This window comes from Monodelphis domestica, chromosome 1 (genome assembly GCF_027887165.1).
Source record: "Monodelphis domestica isolate mMonDom1 chromosome 1, mMonDom1.pri, whole genome shotgun sequence".
Taxonomy (NCBI): Eukaryota; Metazoa; Chordata; class Mammalia; order Didelphimorphia; family Didelphidae; genus Monodelphis; species Monodelphis domestica.
Window position 1 is genome coordinate 112,951,458 of NC_077227.1, and position 18,603 is coordinate 112,970,060.

At 42.7% G+C, this 18,603-nt stretch overlaps 1 protein-coding gene across 1 annotated transcript in view; it reads right to left on the reverse strand.

The window, feature by feature from the left end:
• The window catches only part of NEURL1 (neuralized E3 ubiquitin protein ligase 1), a 109,171-nt gene extending 90,805 nt beyond the window's left edge, over positions 1–18,366 (reverse strand). Inside the window, exon 1 of the mRNA XM_007479081.2 lies at positions 17,359–18,366. Coding sequence (XP_007479143.1) covers positions 17,359–17,443 — 85 coding nt within the window. The 5' untranslated portion in view covers positions 17,444–18,366. The remainder of the gene's footprint in view (positions 1–17,358) is intronic.
• Between the last annotated feature and the right edge of the window lie 237 nt (positions 18,367–18,603).

The window sequence follows — 18,603 nt, forward strand, 5'->3', positions numbered from 1 at the left end:
ACCCCTCTGTGTATATACAGGGCTCTGGGACTTAAGGCATCGTTGATTGAGGGGGGAACTGAGGCCACAGACCATGAGGAGCCAGAATACCTGATAAAGGCTTTCCTGGAAGTTCATATCCTCTGCCCACCACCTTAAACTTCTTTTCTTCCTTCCACCCTTTTTTCCTTCAATTCTATGACATCCACAGAACCTCGAGTCCTATTCAACATTGATTAAACTCCTATTGTGTGCAAAGAACTGTGCTAGACACTGAAGGAGATAGAAATGGGAATAAGAAATGAAAAAGACAATCCCTGCCCCCTCAAGGAGATTCTAATTGAATAACAATGATAATTCTTGTACACAGCCAAACATTATACATACAAATTGGGAAATTATGTATAAATGGAATAGAAAATGCTATGAGAACAAATGAAAGAGAGCTCACTTCCAGGTAGGGGGAATCAACAAAGACTTTATAGAGGAGGTAACATTTAAACTAAGTCTTAAAAATTGCTAGGAAGGCTATCAATAGCCAGGGGGAAGGGAGTCTCCTCAGGGGACATTCTAGGTACAATGCTCAGTTAAGATGGAAAAGGGAATATTTCAGTCTGACTTGGGCAAGGAGTACATGAGAAAGAACAGAAAGAAACAAATACATCTAGAAAAGTTGTTTAGAAGCAGAGGTCCTTAAATGCCAGGTTGAGGTGTTTGGAATTAAATTCCATATTTGATAGGGAGCTATTAAAGGTTTTTAAGCAGAGGAGTGACCCTGACCAGGAAGCTGACTTTTTGGAAGTCAGGACCAAGAAGGGTCCTCAGATGGCATCTGACACAACCTCCTCATTTTACATTTGAGGAAATTGAGGCCCAGAGCAAGTTGCTCCAGGTCACACAGGTAGTAAACCATAAAAGGTGGCATTTGAACCTATGGCCTCTGATTTGAGGCAGTGATTTTTCCACTGTTACATTGCCTCCCACTGGATTAGGAAGATTAATCTGGTACCTTCTACTATTTTGGATTCCCAATTCCTTTCCTCCAATTTACAGACTAGACCTATAATATCTTTGATATAGGGAACTCCCAGGTGAAGAAACTCCCTCCACCATCACAGATCACTGTCTTATTATCTTAGAGAGTTGCCTAAATTATTAAGAGATTAAGTGATTTTTTAGTATGTCAGAGGTGGGACATGAACCTCTTTTGTCCTAGTTTTGAGGCTGGCTTTCTATCCACTATGCCACACTGATTCTCAGCATAGTCAAGACTTTCCTGAGCCCTCTCTAATACCATCCTCTCCTGTAAGCCCTCTCTGCAAAGATTTGCAGCTCAGAACAAAGGGAACTAACTCTTGCTCTCTTCTAGTATATCACCACTGACATCAATTCCACCCTGCTAGAAGCAGTCCCTGATTACCCATTTTTTTTGCTTGGGACAGGTAGTGCTATGAGCCAATTAGCAAACATGAAATGCCTACTATGTGAAGGAGTTCATATTAATCACTGGGAATAAAATACAAAAATAAAATAGTTCCTGATCTTAAGGAGCTTACATTAGAGGAGATGCAAAGGATTCCCCTCCCCACCTCCACAGGCACTGGGATTTGGAGCAGATCCCCAAGTATTCCCAGACCTCCAGGATGAACAAAGTAATGGCAGTCTGGAAGGGAGTTCCATTGGCTCTTAACTGGGTTAGGCATATAAAGAGAGATGAGCAAAGAGAAGAACCTTAGAACAACTCCCTCCCAACTTCTATGTTGACTTCTTCCAGAACATCAGGAAACTCTCCCCAATCCCCCAATTTTCTGCCCAGAAAAAGCCAAGTAGGTGAAGTCAGAGAGCCAGTTATGGGTCAGAAATTCTTCCAGAGTGACCCAATGGAATCTGGGATGCTTTGGGGCTTACAGAGAAGATATCTTGTCTATCTACCTATCTCTGGGCAAGATAGATGGTTATTCCATTCTTTTTTTTTTTAATCCTTAAAGTCCATCTTAGAATCAATACTGTGCATTGGTTCCAAGGCAGAAGAATGGCAAGGGCTAGGCAATGGGAATAAAGTGATTTGCCCAGGGAAACACAGCTAGGAAATGTCTGAAGCCATATTTGAATCCAGTATCTTCAGTCAAACCACTGAGCCATTTAGCTGTCCTCTGATTATTCCATTCTTTCAGTTCTATGTGGACCTTTACTTCTGAGAAGTTCAAGCCACTATCTAGCCTGTCTTGTTTCTTAAGCTCATTTCTGACTGTTCAGTGCTGACAAAGATCACAGGACCCCAGATTTAGAGCTGGAAGGGACCTTAGAGGTCATACGAGGTAGAATACAACTTGATCGTGGATGGAAACCTATCTAGTGTCTCTGATACTCAAAGGGTTTTCTGACCCTTTCTTTTCAGCAGAATGATTAAAACAGCTTTCAAACTGCTCTCTCCTCTTGCAGTCTCTCATTCTAGTCCATCTTTCACATACTGTCATCACATTCACCTTCCTCATGAAATGTTTTCCTTTGAACTAAATGATTCTAAAATCCTGCTCAAATGCCTTCAGAAGTTCTCCTGTAGCCAATCCAGTCAAAACCAAGCTCTTCAACATGGTACTCAAAATCCTTCAAGATATGGCCCCATCCCACTCTCCCAATCTTGTTTCCCCACAGCCAAAATTCTTTGCCATTCCTAAACACCAAGTTTGCACTTATTGGTGCTTATTCAAATACTATTGCCCATGCCCTGGAATAAGTGAAGGATAACAGAAATAGTCATGAATAGGGAGTCCTGGGAACTAGGTTCAAATCCTAACTGTACTGCTATACCAGTTATTTCATCTCCCTTGCTTGTTGACTTGGGCATCAGTTTACATAACCATATATCACATAGAAGGAATTGAACAAATGGATCTTGAAGATCCCCTACACCTCTAAAACTGGTGATTTTCTGATGTCATCCTTTTTCCTGCCTCCTATAGTGGACTTCAAATTGTGCCTTTTCTTCAAGACATTGCTCAAGTGACACCTCCTTCATGGATTTTTTCCCAATCACCCCCAGCCCATGGAGATCTCCATATCCTCTGAACTCCCAAAGCACTGACCTACACCCCTTTTCCCCACCTTCAAACCCCCTACAAATTCCAGGGAGTGAATGCCACATCCACAAAGTGACCAAAACATGAGGGGGTGATTTAGAAGAGATACAAGTACCTTGGAGAGAGACACTAGGAGGAGGTGCTCTAGACTGGAACCACCACAGCCCCAAGCCTCAAGTTGACTTAAGATTCCAATTATGATCAGAGAGCTCCCTCCTTCATGTATCTTCAGAATCCTGTGCAATTGGAGAGGAGAGGAGGAAGAGAACCAGGTGGAGATTCCTGGCATAGTAGATAAAGGTCTGAATTATGCAGCAAAGGACCCGAGTTTAAATCCCAGCCCTGCCTCTTAACTCCCAATGTGACCTTGGGCAAGTGACTTTCCTTCTCTCTGTTTCTCACTTTCCTCATCTGTAAAATGAAGGGGCTGGACCAGTTGATCTCTGAGGTCCCTGACATCTCTAGGTCAATGGTCCCACAATACATAATACATGAGCAAGTGACTTCATGAACATAAAAATAAATAACACTGTTAAGAGCAAGTGTGGTAAGAGTTCAGAGGAAATCAATGTGAGTCAAGGTGGTTAAGAAAGACTATCTGATCAATGATACATATAAAGCCCCGTTGAATTGCTCATTGGATATGGGAGGGGGGAGAGAGGAGGAAAGGGAAAGAATAAGAATCATGTAATCTAAATTAATTAATTAAATTAAATTAATTTTTTTAAAGAAAGAAAGATCATCTGAGAAAAAGTAGTCTTTGAAGAATGGGAAGAATTTGGATTAGTGGAGGAAAAGAGACTAGCATTCCATATGGGGAGAGCCACAAAACTAAGCACAGACTTTTCAGGGGTTCTTGAGGAGACTGGCCCTACTAGAATAGAGGATGCATGTAGATTAATGTCTGGTTTCGAGGTTATTGAATGCCAACCTAAAGAGTATGGACTTCTGTAGACAATGGGGCTTTGAACAAGGCAATGGGAAGGTCAGAGATGGGCTTTAAAAGGAAGATGATTCTGGCATCCTGTTCAACAAATTCAAATAGAAACAGAGGCCACTAAACCATACCTAAGGATCTTGTCGTAGTCTAGTATATTTTTATTAACTTTATTAAATATTTCTCAATTGTATTTTAGTCTAGTTCCCAAGTGGACATCTCTGATGACCAGGACTAGGAGAGTTTTAGCAGGGGTTCTTAACTTTTTTGTCACAGATTCCTCTGGTAGCCTGGTGAAAACTATGGACCTCTTCTCAGAATTGTGTTTTTAAATAATTGAAAATGATAGATTCTAGTTAGAAGCTAAAATGAGGTAAAAATAAAGATCTAATTTTTCTCATCCAAAATCATGAACCTCTTGAAATCTCTCCCAGACTCCTGGTCCAGAGGAAACTCCAGAGACCAGTTAAGAAGTCAATAAAATCAACCAAATGGGAGATGATCTATATCAGGACAGATCTGGTGGGGGATCTAGCATGGAAAGAGAAAAGTCCTATGACCCCATGCCACGTGCTTACCTCCCACAGGAGCACTCTGGTTCGGAGTATATGTCATTATAGACAGATTGGTTTTGTTAGCTTTTGATCCTAATGAAGGCTCAAAATAACTACAGGTAAGTGCAAATAGGAGCCTTGGCTGTCCCAGGGAGAGGCTCTGAAAACAACAGATGTCAAATGGATACAGACTTTGACTGGCCAATCTAGATGGCAACAACCTGAATCTATAAGAGTAGAACTACTCCAGAGGTGACCTTTGGACAAACAGTGAGTCATCTAGGAATGGTGGAGAGGGAAACACTTAGGATTTGGTGGCTATGGCCAAAGCCTTTCCATTGATGTTAGTAGGCAGCTAGGTATGATGGATAGAACACAGGACCTAGATTCAGGAAGATCAGTTCAAATTTGACCACAGACATTTACTGGCTGTAGGGCCCTGGACAAGTCACTTAACCTCTGTCTGCTTCAGTTTTCTCAATTGTAAAATGGGGATAATAATAGGATGTACTTCCCAGGTTGGTTGTGAGGATCATATGAGATATCTATAATATCAGTGCCTGGCACAAAGAAAGTACTATATAAGTACTAATTATTATTATTAATTGGATATCAGAAAAGATAGTTATCTAGACTGGGCTTGCAATATCTCCTTTCTTCAAGTTTGTCCTCTGCTCTAGGACATTCAATGATACCGTCCCCTCCCAAACTACTATACCTGGCATTATTCAGTTCCTTCACTACCAGGTCCAAACCCTCATATTAGCACCAAGTATTGTGTTAAGCACAGAAACTTCATTATTTCTGTCCAAAGCACTCCCATCTTTTCAGCATCCCCCATTCATAACCTTGGCATTATCCTCGACTCTTCATTCTTCCTCACACCACTCATTCAATCAGTTGCCAAATCCTGCTGTTTCTACCTCCAGATACCTTGCATCTCTCTCATCCAATCCCTTCTCCCTACTCACACAGCTATCACCCAAGTTCAGGCCCTTATCCCCTCCCACATGGATCATTATACCCTTTGATTGGTGTCCCTCCAGACTCTTACTACTGCAGTCTGTCCTCCACATGGCAACCAATACTGTTTTTCTTAAGGGCAGATCTGTCCATGTCATTCTCTTAATCAACTCTGTTGTTTTTCCGTTGTTTCAGTAATGTCTGACTCTTGGTGACTCCATTTGGGGTTTTCTTGGCAAAGATAATAGATAGGTTTGCCATTTCCTTCTCTGGCTCATTTTATGAATGAGGACCTGAGGCAAAATTAAGTGACTTGCTCAGGATCACTCAGCTAGTAAGTGCTTGAGGTCACATTTGAACTCAGGAAGATGAGTCTTTCTGACTTCAAGTCTAGCACTCAATCCACTGAGCCACCTTGCTGCCTAACCAATTCTAGTGATTCTCTATTACCTTTAGGATAAAATGTAAACTCCTCTGTTTCCATTTAAAGTCCTTCAAAAGCCAGCTTCAGTCTCTCTTTCTGACTTCATTGATCACTTCCCCTCCCATGCTTTGATTCAACCAAACTGGTCACTCTCTTCCTCACACATGTTCTACCTCATCCCCCCCCCCAATTTCCATGCTTTTGCATTGGTCATCCTACATGCCCAGAATGTACTTCCTCCTCACCTCTACCTCCAAGAATCCTTATCTTTCTTCAAGACACAGATCAAGGGTCGTCTTCCTTGTGAAGCTTTTCCTAATTCTCCCAAATGCTAACGCCCTTCCTCCCAAACTACATGGCATTTAATGATCTTTATTTGTGTTTATTCCTTTTATACGTATTCAGTGTATTTTTATATTTGTCTTACCCCATTAGAATGTAGCTCCTTGCAATCAGAGACAGTTTCATTAATTGTCTTTTTATCCCCAAGACCTGGCATAGAGCCTAGCACACTATAGGTGCTTAATCGTTGTTTATTAATTGATTATATGAGTGAATGAAAATAAATGATGCATGAGTGAGGGAATGAATATGAATAAATTAAGTGTATTTCTTACTACTTCACAGTATGAACTCTTTATGCCAACTAGATCAGTTTCTTCATTGTCCAACCTTCCTGAGGTCCCAAATCAGCTTTCTCCACCACCATCCTATCAAACTCCAACTCTCTATGGCTCTACCTGCATCTACATCAGACTGGAGAATCTTATTTCTAATCCTTAACTGAACCCTCCCCTTTTCTCATCATAAGAATGTCTTCTCTCCTCCTCTTTACATGCTTTAAAATTTCAGCTTAAGTCTCACTTCCTCTAGGAAACCTTTCCTGACCCTCAACTACCCTTATAGTCTATACTACACAATTTATTATATAATATATATATATATATAATATATTTTTATATACTTTCCCCTTTGGTTAGCTTAGACAATTAGAAAGCCCCCTCCCCCCCAGAAAGCATCTGTTTTTACCTTCTGTCTCCTCCATAGTACCTACCTGAACAGTGCTAGGCAGACTGTTGAAGGCCAATGAATGCCTGTTGGTTGATTAATTGATTGATTAATTTATTCCAAGTCTAAGGCAGGGCTACATTCCTGTCTCATCTGTCTTTGCCCATCCTCTACCTAACATGGTCCTAGGGTTGTTCTTAAGTCTAGAAATCAATAGGCTTTCAGATAACATGACCTTCATATAATCATGATCTTAAGGATCTTTTCATTACCCAGAGAAGCTTAACAGCAGGAAGACCTCAGAAGACTGTGTGAGTGATGAGAAAAGTGTCAGGAGTTTGGGTGGAAACAAGTATAAGGTAATAGACTGGGGGGGGGGGACTTAAAACTAAAGAGAATATGTTCTTAAACTATCTTAAAGGAAGTTATAAATTATTTCCTAAAGATGTGGAGAACACAGTGAAAAGATTCCTGGTCTGTCCTTGTGTCCTTCCTCTCCCTCTCAAACCCTTCCCCAGACCACTTAAGTCTTGTCCTCTAAGATGACCTTACCTCTGTCTGTATCTCATATGAACATATTTAATTACATATTGTTTTCTCTATTAGTATATAAGCTCTTTGAGGGCAGAGACTGTTTTTGTGGTTTTTACCTTTCTTTGTAACCTTAGCCCTTGGCATAGTGCCTGACCCATGATAAATGATTAATAAATGCTTGTTGATAGATTATCTACAATCAAGCAACAGTCTACATGTACCCTCTGATGATGTTTTCACCCTCACACTGGGTTTCCTTCATTTTGTTTTTGTTAAAATGGTGAGAAATCCAGAGATGGTAATTATAGAAGGAAGAAAAGACTGGAGGCGGCTCATTCAAGCAGTGGAATTCTGGGCCAGCCCTGATCCAATTACAGGCTGAATTAAATAGAGGTGTTTCAGTGGGAGCTGGGAAGGGGATCATCAAAAGTGCCAGGCTAGAAGAAGAAAGGAGAAGATGGCTAGACTATGCCCAAGGACAGTCAGAGACCCCTCACCCTCCTTAACCTATGTCTCAACTCTGGAAAACAGTAGAACAAAAAGTGCCCAGGCTTCCTCCATTTAAATAGCAGTTGCAAGCAAATCCAGCAAAGGAGGGTTGAGGGAGGCAAACTAGAGAAAGGAGGGGGTGGGGAAGGGAAGAGGTTGTCTTGAATTCTTAAAGCATATTCTGACATATGACCAGTCACTGCAGATCAAGGAGAAAAGTGAACAATTTCCCTGAGGCAGGTGGAATGAGGGTTGGAGCTCTGAAAGAGGCCATGGTGAAGACAGAAACAGATTGCTGCTTCCTAGATGTTGTCCCACTCTCTTCTCTTCTCTCCTTGGCCCCACATATCCCATACCCAACTCTTCCCCAGAAGAATTTCCGTATCATAGAAATGGAATCATAGATCTAAAGTGAAAGGCCACCTAATCTCCAAACTCTCAATTTACAGACAAGAAAACTGAGGCCCTTGGAGGTTAAGCAACTTTGCCCAAGATCTCACAGGTAGAAAGTATCAGAGAGGCAGGACCCAGGTCCTTGGAATTCAGAATTATCGTGCTTTTTCTTCCTCCTGTATTGAGTAAGGATATGTCCTGTGAGGCTACAGACCACATATGAGTCTGATTCTAAACAGTGAGTGAGCTTAATTTGGAATCTCATGAAGAAAAGAGAAAAGGAAGCCATAAAATATTCAGCTCTGATGGGCTTGGAGGCTGGAGGAAGGTATCTGTGCCCCCTTCCAGACCTTCCCGGCAGAATATAAACCTTGATGAGTTACCAACAAGTCAGAGTTTAGGGTCACCAGAGGCTGTCTATTTTGCTTCTAAAATCCCTGGTTTGAATAATATTAGAAAGAGAGCCTGTGGGGACAGAGGAGGCAAGATTTTCTTGTCTTAGATCTGGGATCAGTCAGTCATTTTACTAGCATTATCAGAAATACAGTGTGATTAATTCCAATTCCAGTTTTGCTGCTAACTAGCTACGTGACCTTAGGCAAAGAACTTGACCATTTCTGGGCCTTAGTTTCCTCATCCAATACAATGAGATAACAATATATGCTCTGCTTCCCTCAAGGCTCTTATGAGGGACAAAAGAGACTGAACATAAATGTGGTTAAGCTTAAAGGGGCAGGTTGTCACTGGAGAACTGGTCTTGAAGCCAGAAAGCTCTGGATTCAAGAACTGCCTGTAATACATATAATGACATTGTATTTGTATGGTTGAGTGACAATTTAGCCTCTGTAAGAAGAAACAGAATGAAGTAGCTTGTAATCCCTTCCAAGGATTCCTCTGTGATAGTTTGCTAAAGTGTAACTGGGTGATTTAAATAAGATAGACTAGGAATAGGAATAGTAACAAAAGCCTGTGCCATGATGAAAGTGTCTGTTTCACTTCCTCTTGCCTTACCATACACCCTAGAAGACAGGAGAACCCAGAACCCCAGCCCTACAGAGGTCCCCAGAGAAAGGGAGGAGAGAAAAAGGAGGAAGTGCCCTGTTCATTGTCCCTGGTCAAAACTCCTATTCAGAGCACTTTGGTCTATTCACAAACCCCCGTTGAGTCATTATCTAAGCTTATAAAATATGTAGGACCTGAGAACCCAAGGACTCAGACCCAACTGGGTAGATCCTGGCTTTTGTAACTGTAGCTCTTCCAATAAAGCCAATTTTGCTCAGATCTTTGCCCAGTGCTTTTTCTTTTTTTATCGCTTGTCCGTGTTCTAGGCAACTCTCTAATATTGTAATATTCTGAGAAGTTGACAATGTGAATTGGCAAAAAGAGTTTCTTCACCTGACAATTCTCTATTTTTATCATTCAGTTGTTTCAGTCATATCTGACTCTGTGACTCCATTTAGGATTTTCTTGGCAACAATACTAGACTGGTTTTTCATTTCCTCCTCCAGCTCATTTTACAGATGAGGAAACTGAGGTAAAAAGAGTAAAGTGACTTGCCCAGGGTCACTCAGCTAGTAAGTGTCTGAGGTCAGATATGAACTCAGGAAGACTCATCTTCCTGAATCCAGATCCAGTTTTCTACTCACGGCACCACTTAGCTGCCCCTTGTGGAAAATCCTATACCAATGAAAGAATGGGTCTTGTAAATCTTTGTAAATTATTAGACGCTATATAAGTGATAAATCCTATCCACCTCCTGCTAGAGAACTGATGAACTTTGAGTGTTAATTGAAGTATAATTTATAACTTTTTTATCTTTTTTTAACAACATGGCTCATATGGAAATCTTTTTTACAGTTTCACATGTATAATTGATATCATATTGCTTGCCTTCTTCATTCAAGGGAGTTGGGTCTGAGAGAGGGAGAGAATTTGGACTAAAAAAATTTTTTTTAGATAATGTTAATGATAAAACATATAGAACCCAGATCAAATAGCTTATCATCTCCAGGAGCAGGAAAGGAGACAATTTGGATTCTATAACTTCAGAAAACGTATGTGGAAAACTGTTATTACACATAATTGGGGGAAAATCTTTTTTTTAAACCCTTACCTTCCATCTTAGAATCAATACTGCATATTGGTTCTAAGGCAGAAGAGTGGTAAGGCTAGAGGCAATGGGGGTTAAGTGACTTGCCCAGTTTCACACAGCTAGGAAGTGTCTGAGGCTAGATTTGAACCCAGGACCTCCTGTCTCTGGGCCTGGCTCTCAATCCACTGAGCCACCCAGCTGCCCCCAATAAAATATCTTTAAAAAAAAAGAATGTTAAAAAATATTTTAAAAAGAAAGAAACTTGTATGTCTTAGAGCTTCGTATGTATTGACTATCAAATAAAGTCTAGGTTTCCACTCCTGGAATTCAAGGCCCTCTATTATCTGACCCTAAACTACATTTCATAGATCCTATGATTAAAAGCTGGGGAGGGACCTTGGAGATCAAGTTCAAATCCCTCATTATGCATATTAGAGAAACTGAGATCCAAAAAGAGGGAAATTATTTGCCCAAGATCACACAAGAAATTACAGAACCAGGTTTCAAACCAAGATTCTTCTGCTTACAAATCCAGAAGACCACATTGCTTTCCAGGCTCATCTCCTAACTGCCATGGACCCTTACCTAATGCCAGGCAAGCCTGCTCACTATCATCAAATATGCATGATTCAATGAAGAGTCTCAGACACTTCCTAGCTGTGTGACCCTGGGCAAGTCACTTTACTCCAATTGCCTGGCCTTTGCTGCTCTTGTCTTAGAACCGATACTAAGACAGAAGGTAAAGGTGAGGAAGGAAGGGAGGAAGGGAGGAAGGGAGGAAGGAAGGGAGGAAGGGAGGAAGGGAGGAAGGAAGGAAGGAAGGAAGGAAGGAAGGAAGGAAGGAAGGAAGGAAGGAAGGAAGGAAGGAAGGAAGGAAGGAAGGAAGGAAGGAAGGAAGGAAGAAAGGAGGGAGGGAGGGAGGGAGGGAGGAAGGAAGGAAGGAAAGAAGGAAAGAAGGCAGGGAGGGAGGGAGGGAGAGAGGGAGAGAGGTGGAAGGAAGGGAGAGAGGGAAGGAAGGAGGCAAGAAGAAAGAAAGAAAGAAAGAAAGAAAGAAAGAAAGAAAGAAAGAAAGAAAGAAAGAAAGAAAGAAAGAAAGAAAGAAAGAAAGAAAGAAAGAAAGAAAGAAAGAAAGAAAGAAAGAAAGAAAGAAAGAAAGAAAGAAAGAAAGAAAGAAAGAAAGAAAGAAAGAAAGAAAGAAAGAAAGAAAGAAAGAAAGAAAGAAAGAAAGAATTGAATTAGATGACCAGTGAGGTCCCTTACAAATCCAGATGCTATGATCCAATGCACATGAAACTCTTTCTCTGTATTTATGCAATTTCTTTCTCCTAGAATCCCTTCTTCCCTTCTCAACATTTTCCTGAACTTGATACTTGATATCTAAATTCTGGCTCAATACTTTCAAAAAGCCTTCTTTGACTACTCTAAGTCTCAGTCATACTTTCTGACTGTACTGCTCAAAGGGCACTGAGCCCACACCACCTGGTATTATTAGTTATCTTTGTCTGAGATTTCTCCTCTCCCCAACCATACCACGGGCTAAGGATGGTGACTCATAAATCTTAATCTCCCCCAGAGCACCTGCCACAGGACTGGATACACAATAGATATTCAATAAAGAGTTGTTGTTAATGTTTATCATTGTAAGGAACAGGAGGTCTAATGTAGTTTATCCATTCATTCAACAATGGCTCACAAAGGACCTACTATCTACTGGTTTTGCCCTTTTTCTCCAAGGTAAGTCACAGACATATTCCTATTCTTAGGAGGCTAATACTCCAGTAGGGAGGTTAAGAAATGCTCACAACTAACTACACTACAACCTAACATGGGATATATACCATAAGAAAGTGCCTTGAGGGTTCAGAGGAGAGAAGGAGCATGATAGGCTGGGGGGGTCAGGAAAGACTTCCCATAGGAGGTGGCATGTGACCTCGTCTTTAAAGGGTTTGACAGGCAAAAATGGAGGATAGTGGCAGAGAGTAAATGGAAGAAATGTATTTTAGCCAAAGGAAATGGCAAGAGTAAAGATGTTTTCATGCAGAACAGCATGAGAATGATAAGCAGTTCAGTTTGGCTAGAACACAGAGAAAATGCCAAAGAGTAAAGTAATCTGTGATAAAAAGGTGGGGTGGGAAGAGATTTTGGAGTACCCAGCAAAATAGTTTGGACTTCATTTAGTAGGGCAATGGGAAACCATTGAAACTATAGTGTTCTCCTGAAGGCCAGAAAGTAGCTGGGATCATTGTACAGCTGGAACGCAAGAATCATACATCCTTCAACTGCATCTGCTTCAGCCTCAAGAAAATAACTACCTTACATTCCCAGGAAGAACACCGGAATCATGTACCAAGAGTATAGGGCCAAAGGGGACATCTTTTGAAGAAATGGGGAAAAAATGGGGGAAAGTATTTTATGGCATTGGCACTACAACTGAAGGATGATGGGTCTATGAGTCAGGGAACCTGGATTCTACTCTTAGCTCCTTGCCATCAACCTTGAGCAAAATCTCTCAGGTCTTCTTCCATAAAATAATTGGGATGCAAGCAGGGGATGGAGTATTGTAAGAAGTCATGTGACTAGAGTACTATTCAAGAAGACAAGCTTAAATTCTGCCTCAGATAGCTATGTGACCCCCGGCTAGGACACTTAATTTAGAGCTCTAAGTCCCAGCTTCCTCATCTCTAAAGTAAGGATCATTATAAATTGCCTCATACTGCTGTTGTGAGGGTCAAATGAGATAATACACATGAAGCACTTTGTGAGCCTGAAAGTGCTATAGAAATGTTCATTGTTATTACTCAAAGTGTGACCAAGCTTGTGCCAATGCCCTAAACCCTTAAGATTACTCAGTTAATTATTACAAGGGTCCCACAATTAATGTGCCTACCAAGCATTTGTTATTTGATCTTTAATCAGCTCTAACAAAATATTCAGTTGTATCTTGAGATATGATATATAAGTAAACATACTTTATGAAGATTGAATAAATAATATCTCACACATATTCATTATGACTTTTTAAATATATGCAAATGCTGTAGTAATGAATCAAATTCATTTCCAAGCTAAAAACAAAAACCACCACTCACACAAGGGAAGCAGGGCAGAACCAGATAATTTCAAAGGCATTTTCCTGCTGTGACATTCTATGGCTCTGATTTTTGTTTGTTTCTAGTTTTGGGGACTTTTCTTTTCAATGAACAAAAATTTATTTTCTCTCCCTTCCACCTCCTCTTTCTATTGGAGAAAAAAAGAAAAGAAAAACAAAACCCTCATAACAAATCTATGGAAGCAAGCAAAATAAATTTCCTCATTCAGGTGGTGATGATTTCAATTATCACCTAAGCTCATTCTAGAGCACCATCTTCCTCCCCTTGGACCTCACTCCCTAGTCTCCTCAGCTCATATATTGTTGTTCATTTGCTTTTTCAGTCATGCTCCATTCTTTGTGACCTCTTTTGGAGTCTTCTTGGCAAAAATACTGAACTGGTTTGCCATTTCCTTCTCCAGCTCATTTTGCTGATGAAAAAACTGAGGCAAACAGGGTTAAGTGACTTGCTCAGGATCCCACAACCAGTAGGTATCTGAGGCCAGATTTGAACTCAGGAAGACTCCAGACCTGACGCTCTATCCACTGTGCCACTCAGCTGCCCCCAACTTACATATTACCTCATCTTTTATCCAAAGAAAGGCTATCCTAGTGAGGCCACTAAAAGATGCAAATCTGGGAACCTTCTTTTGCTAGAGAGTGCTTGAGGAAGGTGAGTTTCAGACAAACTGGAGGCTTTTCCTAATTTATTCAGTAGGAAATAACTGTAAGTTATATAGTCCAGAAAGGCAAATAGAATCAAGAAATGTAGATGGAATCATGAAAGTAATGAGTTTTTCAAAGGAAGATGATTAGGGATAAATCTTGGGACCTATAAAGCAGAACTCAAACAGGAGGATACTGCACTTCACTGTACATTACTGTACTCCTACACCTCAGTGGCCCATCAAAGAGAAATTCCTGAGCTAGAAGGTCAAAGGTGAGGGAGAGACAAATTGGGGGACACATAACTGAAGAACTGATGTTGGGTCTTTAGAGTTAGTCTCACCAGAGGGACTTAGTAGGATGGGAGGGAACTGTGACTCATTGTCCATCAACTGGTTATCCCAAATCCCTATCCTACCTGTCACTCCATTGCCCTATACCATGAATCTACAGTGAAGAGACACTAGAGCTATGTTATTTATGTGAATCTCAAGCAAGTCACCTAACTCCCCTGATCCTCAGTTTGCTCATAGGAAAATCATCTTAGATGATCTCCAAGCTCCCTAAAAGCTCTAAAGACTTTAAACTTGAACAGCCAATTGCCAGAATGTTGTGAATTCCTCCAAGAGAAGCTGCATGATGGAGCTGGAACATCTGGCTTCAAACTTTACTAACCCTGTGATCTTGGACAAATCATTTTATTTCTCTGTACTTTACTGCCTTTATTCATAAAAATGAGAAGACTAACTGGCATACTAGAAAGAGCACTGGGCCTGGAGTCAGAAATATTCATCTTTCTCAGTGCAAAGTTGACTGCAGACACTTCCTAGCTATGTAACTCTGGGCAAGTCACTTAACATTGTATGCCTCAGTCTCCTCATCTGTAAAATAAACTGGAGAAGGAAATGACAAACCAGTCCAGTATCTTTGCCAAGAAAACTCCAAATGGGGTCATGAAGAGTTGGACAAAACTGAAATCACTAAACAACAAAAATATATGCAAGCCATGTTGTGAAGAAAGTACATGATAAACTCTAAAATGCTATATAAATGTGGGCTTTTGTTAATATTCAAGAACAAATAACAGAACTAGAGACTCTAAAAAGACAATTGGAAAATTGGAATAATCTGAGGGTGGAGGAGTAGTGCCACATAAGGCTAGACTAAAATTAGACTTATTCCATGGGGAGGTTGAGAAGGAATGAGATTGAAGTCTGTAAACGTCTGGCATAGGAAGAGTGCTAGACTCTGAGTCTGGAAGATTAGGGTTTAAATTTTGTTTCTGATACCTATTTGTTGTGTGACTGAGAAAATCAACCTGTCTGAACCTCCATTTCCTCATCTGTAAAACGGGGATAACAACATCTGTAGAGCCTATCTCACAAGATGTGAGGATCAAATTAGATAAGGTCTACATAGCTAACCTTGCAAACTTAAAAAGCAATAAATATACATATGTGTATATAACTGACATGTATGCATATATTTGTATGTAAATGCATATATATTATTGCCATTGTTGACATCAGGAAGAGGGCAGCAGACAGGAAAGCAGGCACTTAGACACCTGTTCCCAGAATCCTAGGACAAGGAGCCCAGTATCACCCATAAACTTGCAAGGATAAAATAAAATCTATCCCACTTGTATGCTATAAGGAATGCATTTATGGAACTTCTTCCCAGATGGCATAGAACAGACAAACAAGCAGGTTCCATAGGATTTAAATACATTGTTTTGAGGTGGAGCCAATAATGGCTCATCAAAGGAAGCTGGGAAAGTCTAGGCAAGGTCAGAAGGAGAGAATCTCACAGCTGGAATGGACCTCAATGGCTAGTCTACTTTAGACCTAAACAAGGGTCTCTTCTACAACCTTTCCAATAATCTCTAAGGCTTCAGATCAGAGGAAACTCACTAACTCTTGAGGCAGCCCATTCTATTTTTTTGATAGCTCTAATTTTAAAGGTTTTTCCTGACACAGAGCCTCTCTACATCAGAACAAGTCAAATCCCTCTTTCACATGAGTCCTTCAAATACTAAAAACAGCTATTATACCTCCTCTAAATGATCTCTCCAGCAGGTTAAATGTCTCTGCTTCTTCCCGTTGATACTCATTTTATGATCTTTTCAACTGCCTGGTCATGCTTTCTTTGACACTCTTCAACCTCTTTATGTATTTCTTAAAATGTGGGGCCCAGAACTGAACAAAGTATTTCAGATGGGGCCTGACTAAGGTAGAGCATAACTTAAATACAGCATTAGGTTTTTTTTTTTGCCATAACTCACTGTTGATAGAGTGAGCTTGCAGTCCACTAAAACTCCCAGATCTTTCTCACAGGAATTGTCTAGCTGGCCATATCTCCTTCCATCTATTCTTTGGTCCAACCCAGGGGCTATCAGAAACAGAATCCTGGGCTGTGGAGGAGGAGGAAGTGACATTTCAAGAAGCAGAGAAAAATCTTCTTTTCCTATGAAAGTTCCAACTTCCAAAGCCCAGTTGAATCTGGTCTGGACTTGTTCATCTCAGGGTGAATAAGAAATCTTCTTGGCCTAGTGGAAGTACAGTGAAATTTGCTGTTCAGGAGGTCCAGAGGTCTAGTCCTTAGCCTTAACCCGAGGAAGGTCTAAACCATTCCAAAAAGATCATTATCAGCAAGTTCACAGGGATGGAGATATGACCAGGGCTCAGCATAAGATGGGCAGCTGAGACAACTTAGATAATGCAGAGATGGTTCAAGTGTCAACCCACTATTCTTTCTGTCCTGCAGATACTCAGAGTTAGAAAGATGCAGAGAAATGGTCCACTGGGATCGACGACCCCAGGCCCTCCGGTGCATCCCAGGAGCAGACCCACAATTCTAAGGGAAGAGCCTATTCTTCAAGTGCGTACAACAGGTGGCGTCTTCCTCCCCATCACCTCCCATCCCCATTAGACTCTATTTCTCCTCTCCTTCCCTCCTCAAGCTGTGCTCAGACCTCAGCAATGCTCCCCTGCCCTTTCTGCTCCCCTGCCCCAACGGGGCGCCCCTCCCCCCCAAGCTGTGCCCAGACCCCAGCGATGTCCGCAGTCCCTTCCCGTCTCGCCTCCCAGCGCTTCCGCCAGTCCTCAGTGTCCAAGTGCCCCCACCTCCCCGACAGACAGCCCTGTCTTACCTTGCAGGTGCTGGCGATGTACCCGGGCCCCCCTAGTCGGGCTGCCCCGGGGCAGGGCGGGAATACTGGAGAAGCTGTTACCCATGACATCCAAAAGCAGAGGGTTAGGTTAACGATGGTGTTCTAAAAGGCCAGCGGGCGAGGCTGGAAGGAAGGAGCTGGGGCTCGGCGCATATGCTTGTGATAGGGAGAGTGCCCGTGTCCGTGTCCGTGTCTGTGTCCCTGTGAACGAGAGTGCGCGCCCGCGGCAGGAGGGGGCTGCGCTGCGCCGCGCTGCGCCGCTGCCGCCAGACTGCGCTGGCTCACAGTCCTCTCTTGTTCCCTGCCTTCCTCCTCCTCAGCCGCTTCTCTTTCCAGACGAACTGGAACTGCCCCTGGGACAGCGCCCGCGCCGCTCCAATTCTCCTAGTTCGGACAGTCTAGCCGCCTCCCATTCCCCGGGGCTGGGCCGGGCAGCCGGAGGTCTCCGAGAGCTTGAGGGATTTTAGTGCCCGGCCAGGGCTGCCTGGTGGTCACCTAGCTGTTTGGCCCCGGGGGTCCCTGGACCGGGCTCGGCGGAGGGCCCCCGCCTCCTTCGGCTCCTGCTATTGCTTCTGTGTCTGCCCTTGGTCCTGCCCCAGCTCCCGTTCGTGCTCCTGCTCGGGCTCCTGCTCCAGCTGCGCTGCGCGGCGGCTCGGGCGCACTCCCCCGCTTCCATAGAGTCTAGGGCCCCTGGCCTTGCCATGGGTGATCAGCTTCGCCTCCGTCCCTTCTCTGCTGCTCTCTGGGCATGATCTCCACCCCCCCAGCTGGCCGCGGCTCTGTCTTGCTAGACCCCTTCTAGCCACGGGGTCTACATGGAGCTGGGTTGCTGGTGTTGAGCCCTAGGGGGGTCCTCGGGGCGGGGGTGGGGTTGTTGGTCACTCCCGAGTCTGATCTTCTCCCCCCCGCCGGCCGCCGCCCTCCTTCCCTCTTTCCTTCCCTCCTTCCCTCCTTCCTTCCTCCCTCCACTCCCCCTCCCCCACCCCCACCCCAGGCCCCCAGTTCTCTCACTCGCGTTGTTATGGTGACAGCTGCGCCGGTGAATGAGCTACTTAGCGACACGTGGTCCAACGTTCGGCCAGATGTGGCGCGGCTATAGGTCTGGGTTCAAGGGAGACATTACCTGCCTGTCAGCCCTGGTGACTCTGGCAGCTTGTGGTCAAGGGCTCAGGGTTGACTAGGCCCCCTCCCGGGAAAGAGATAAGACAGTCGCTTTCTGGCAGG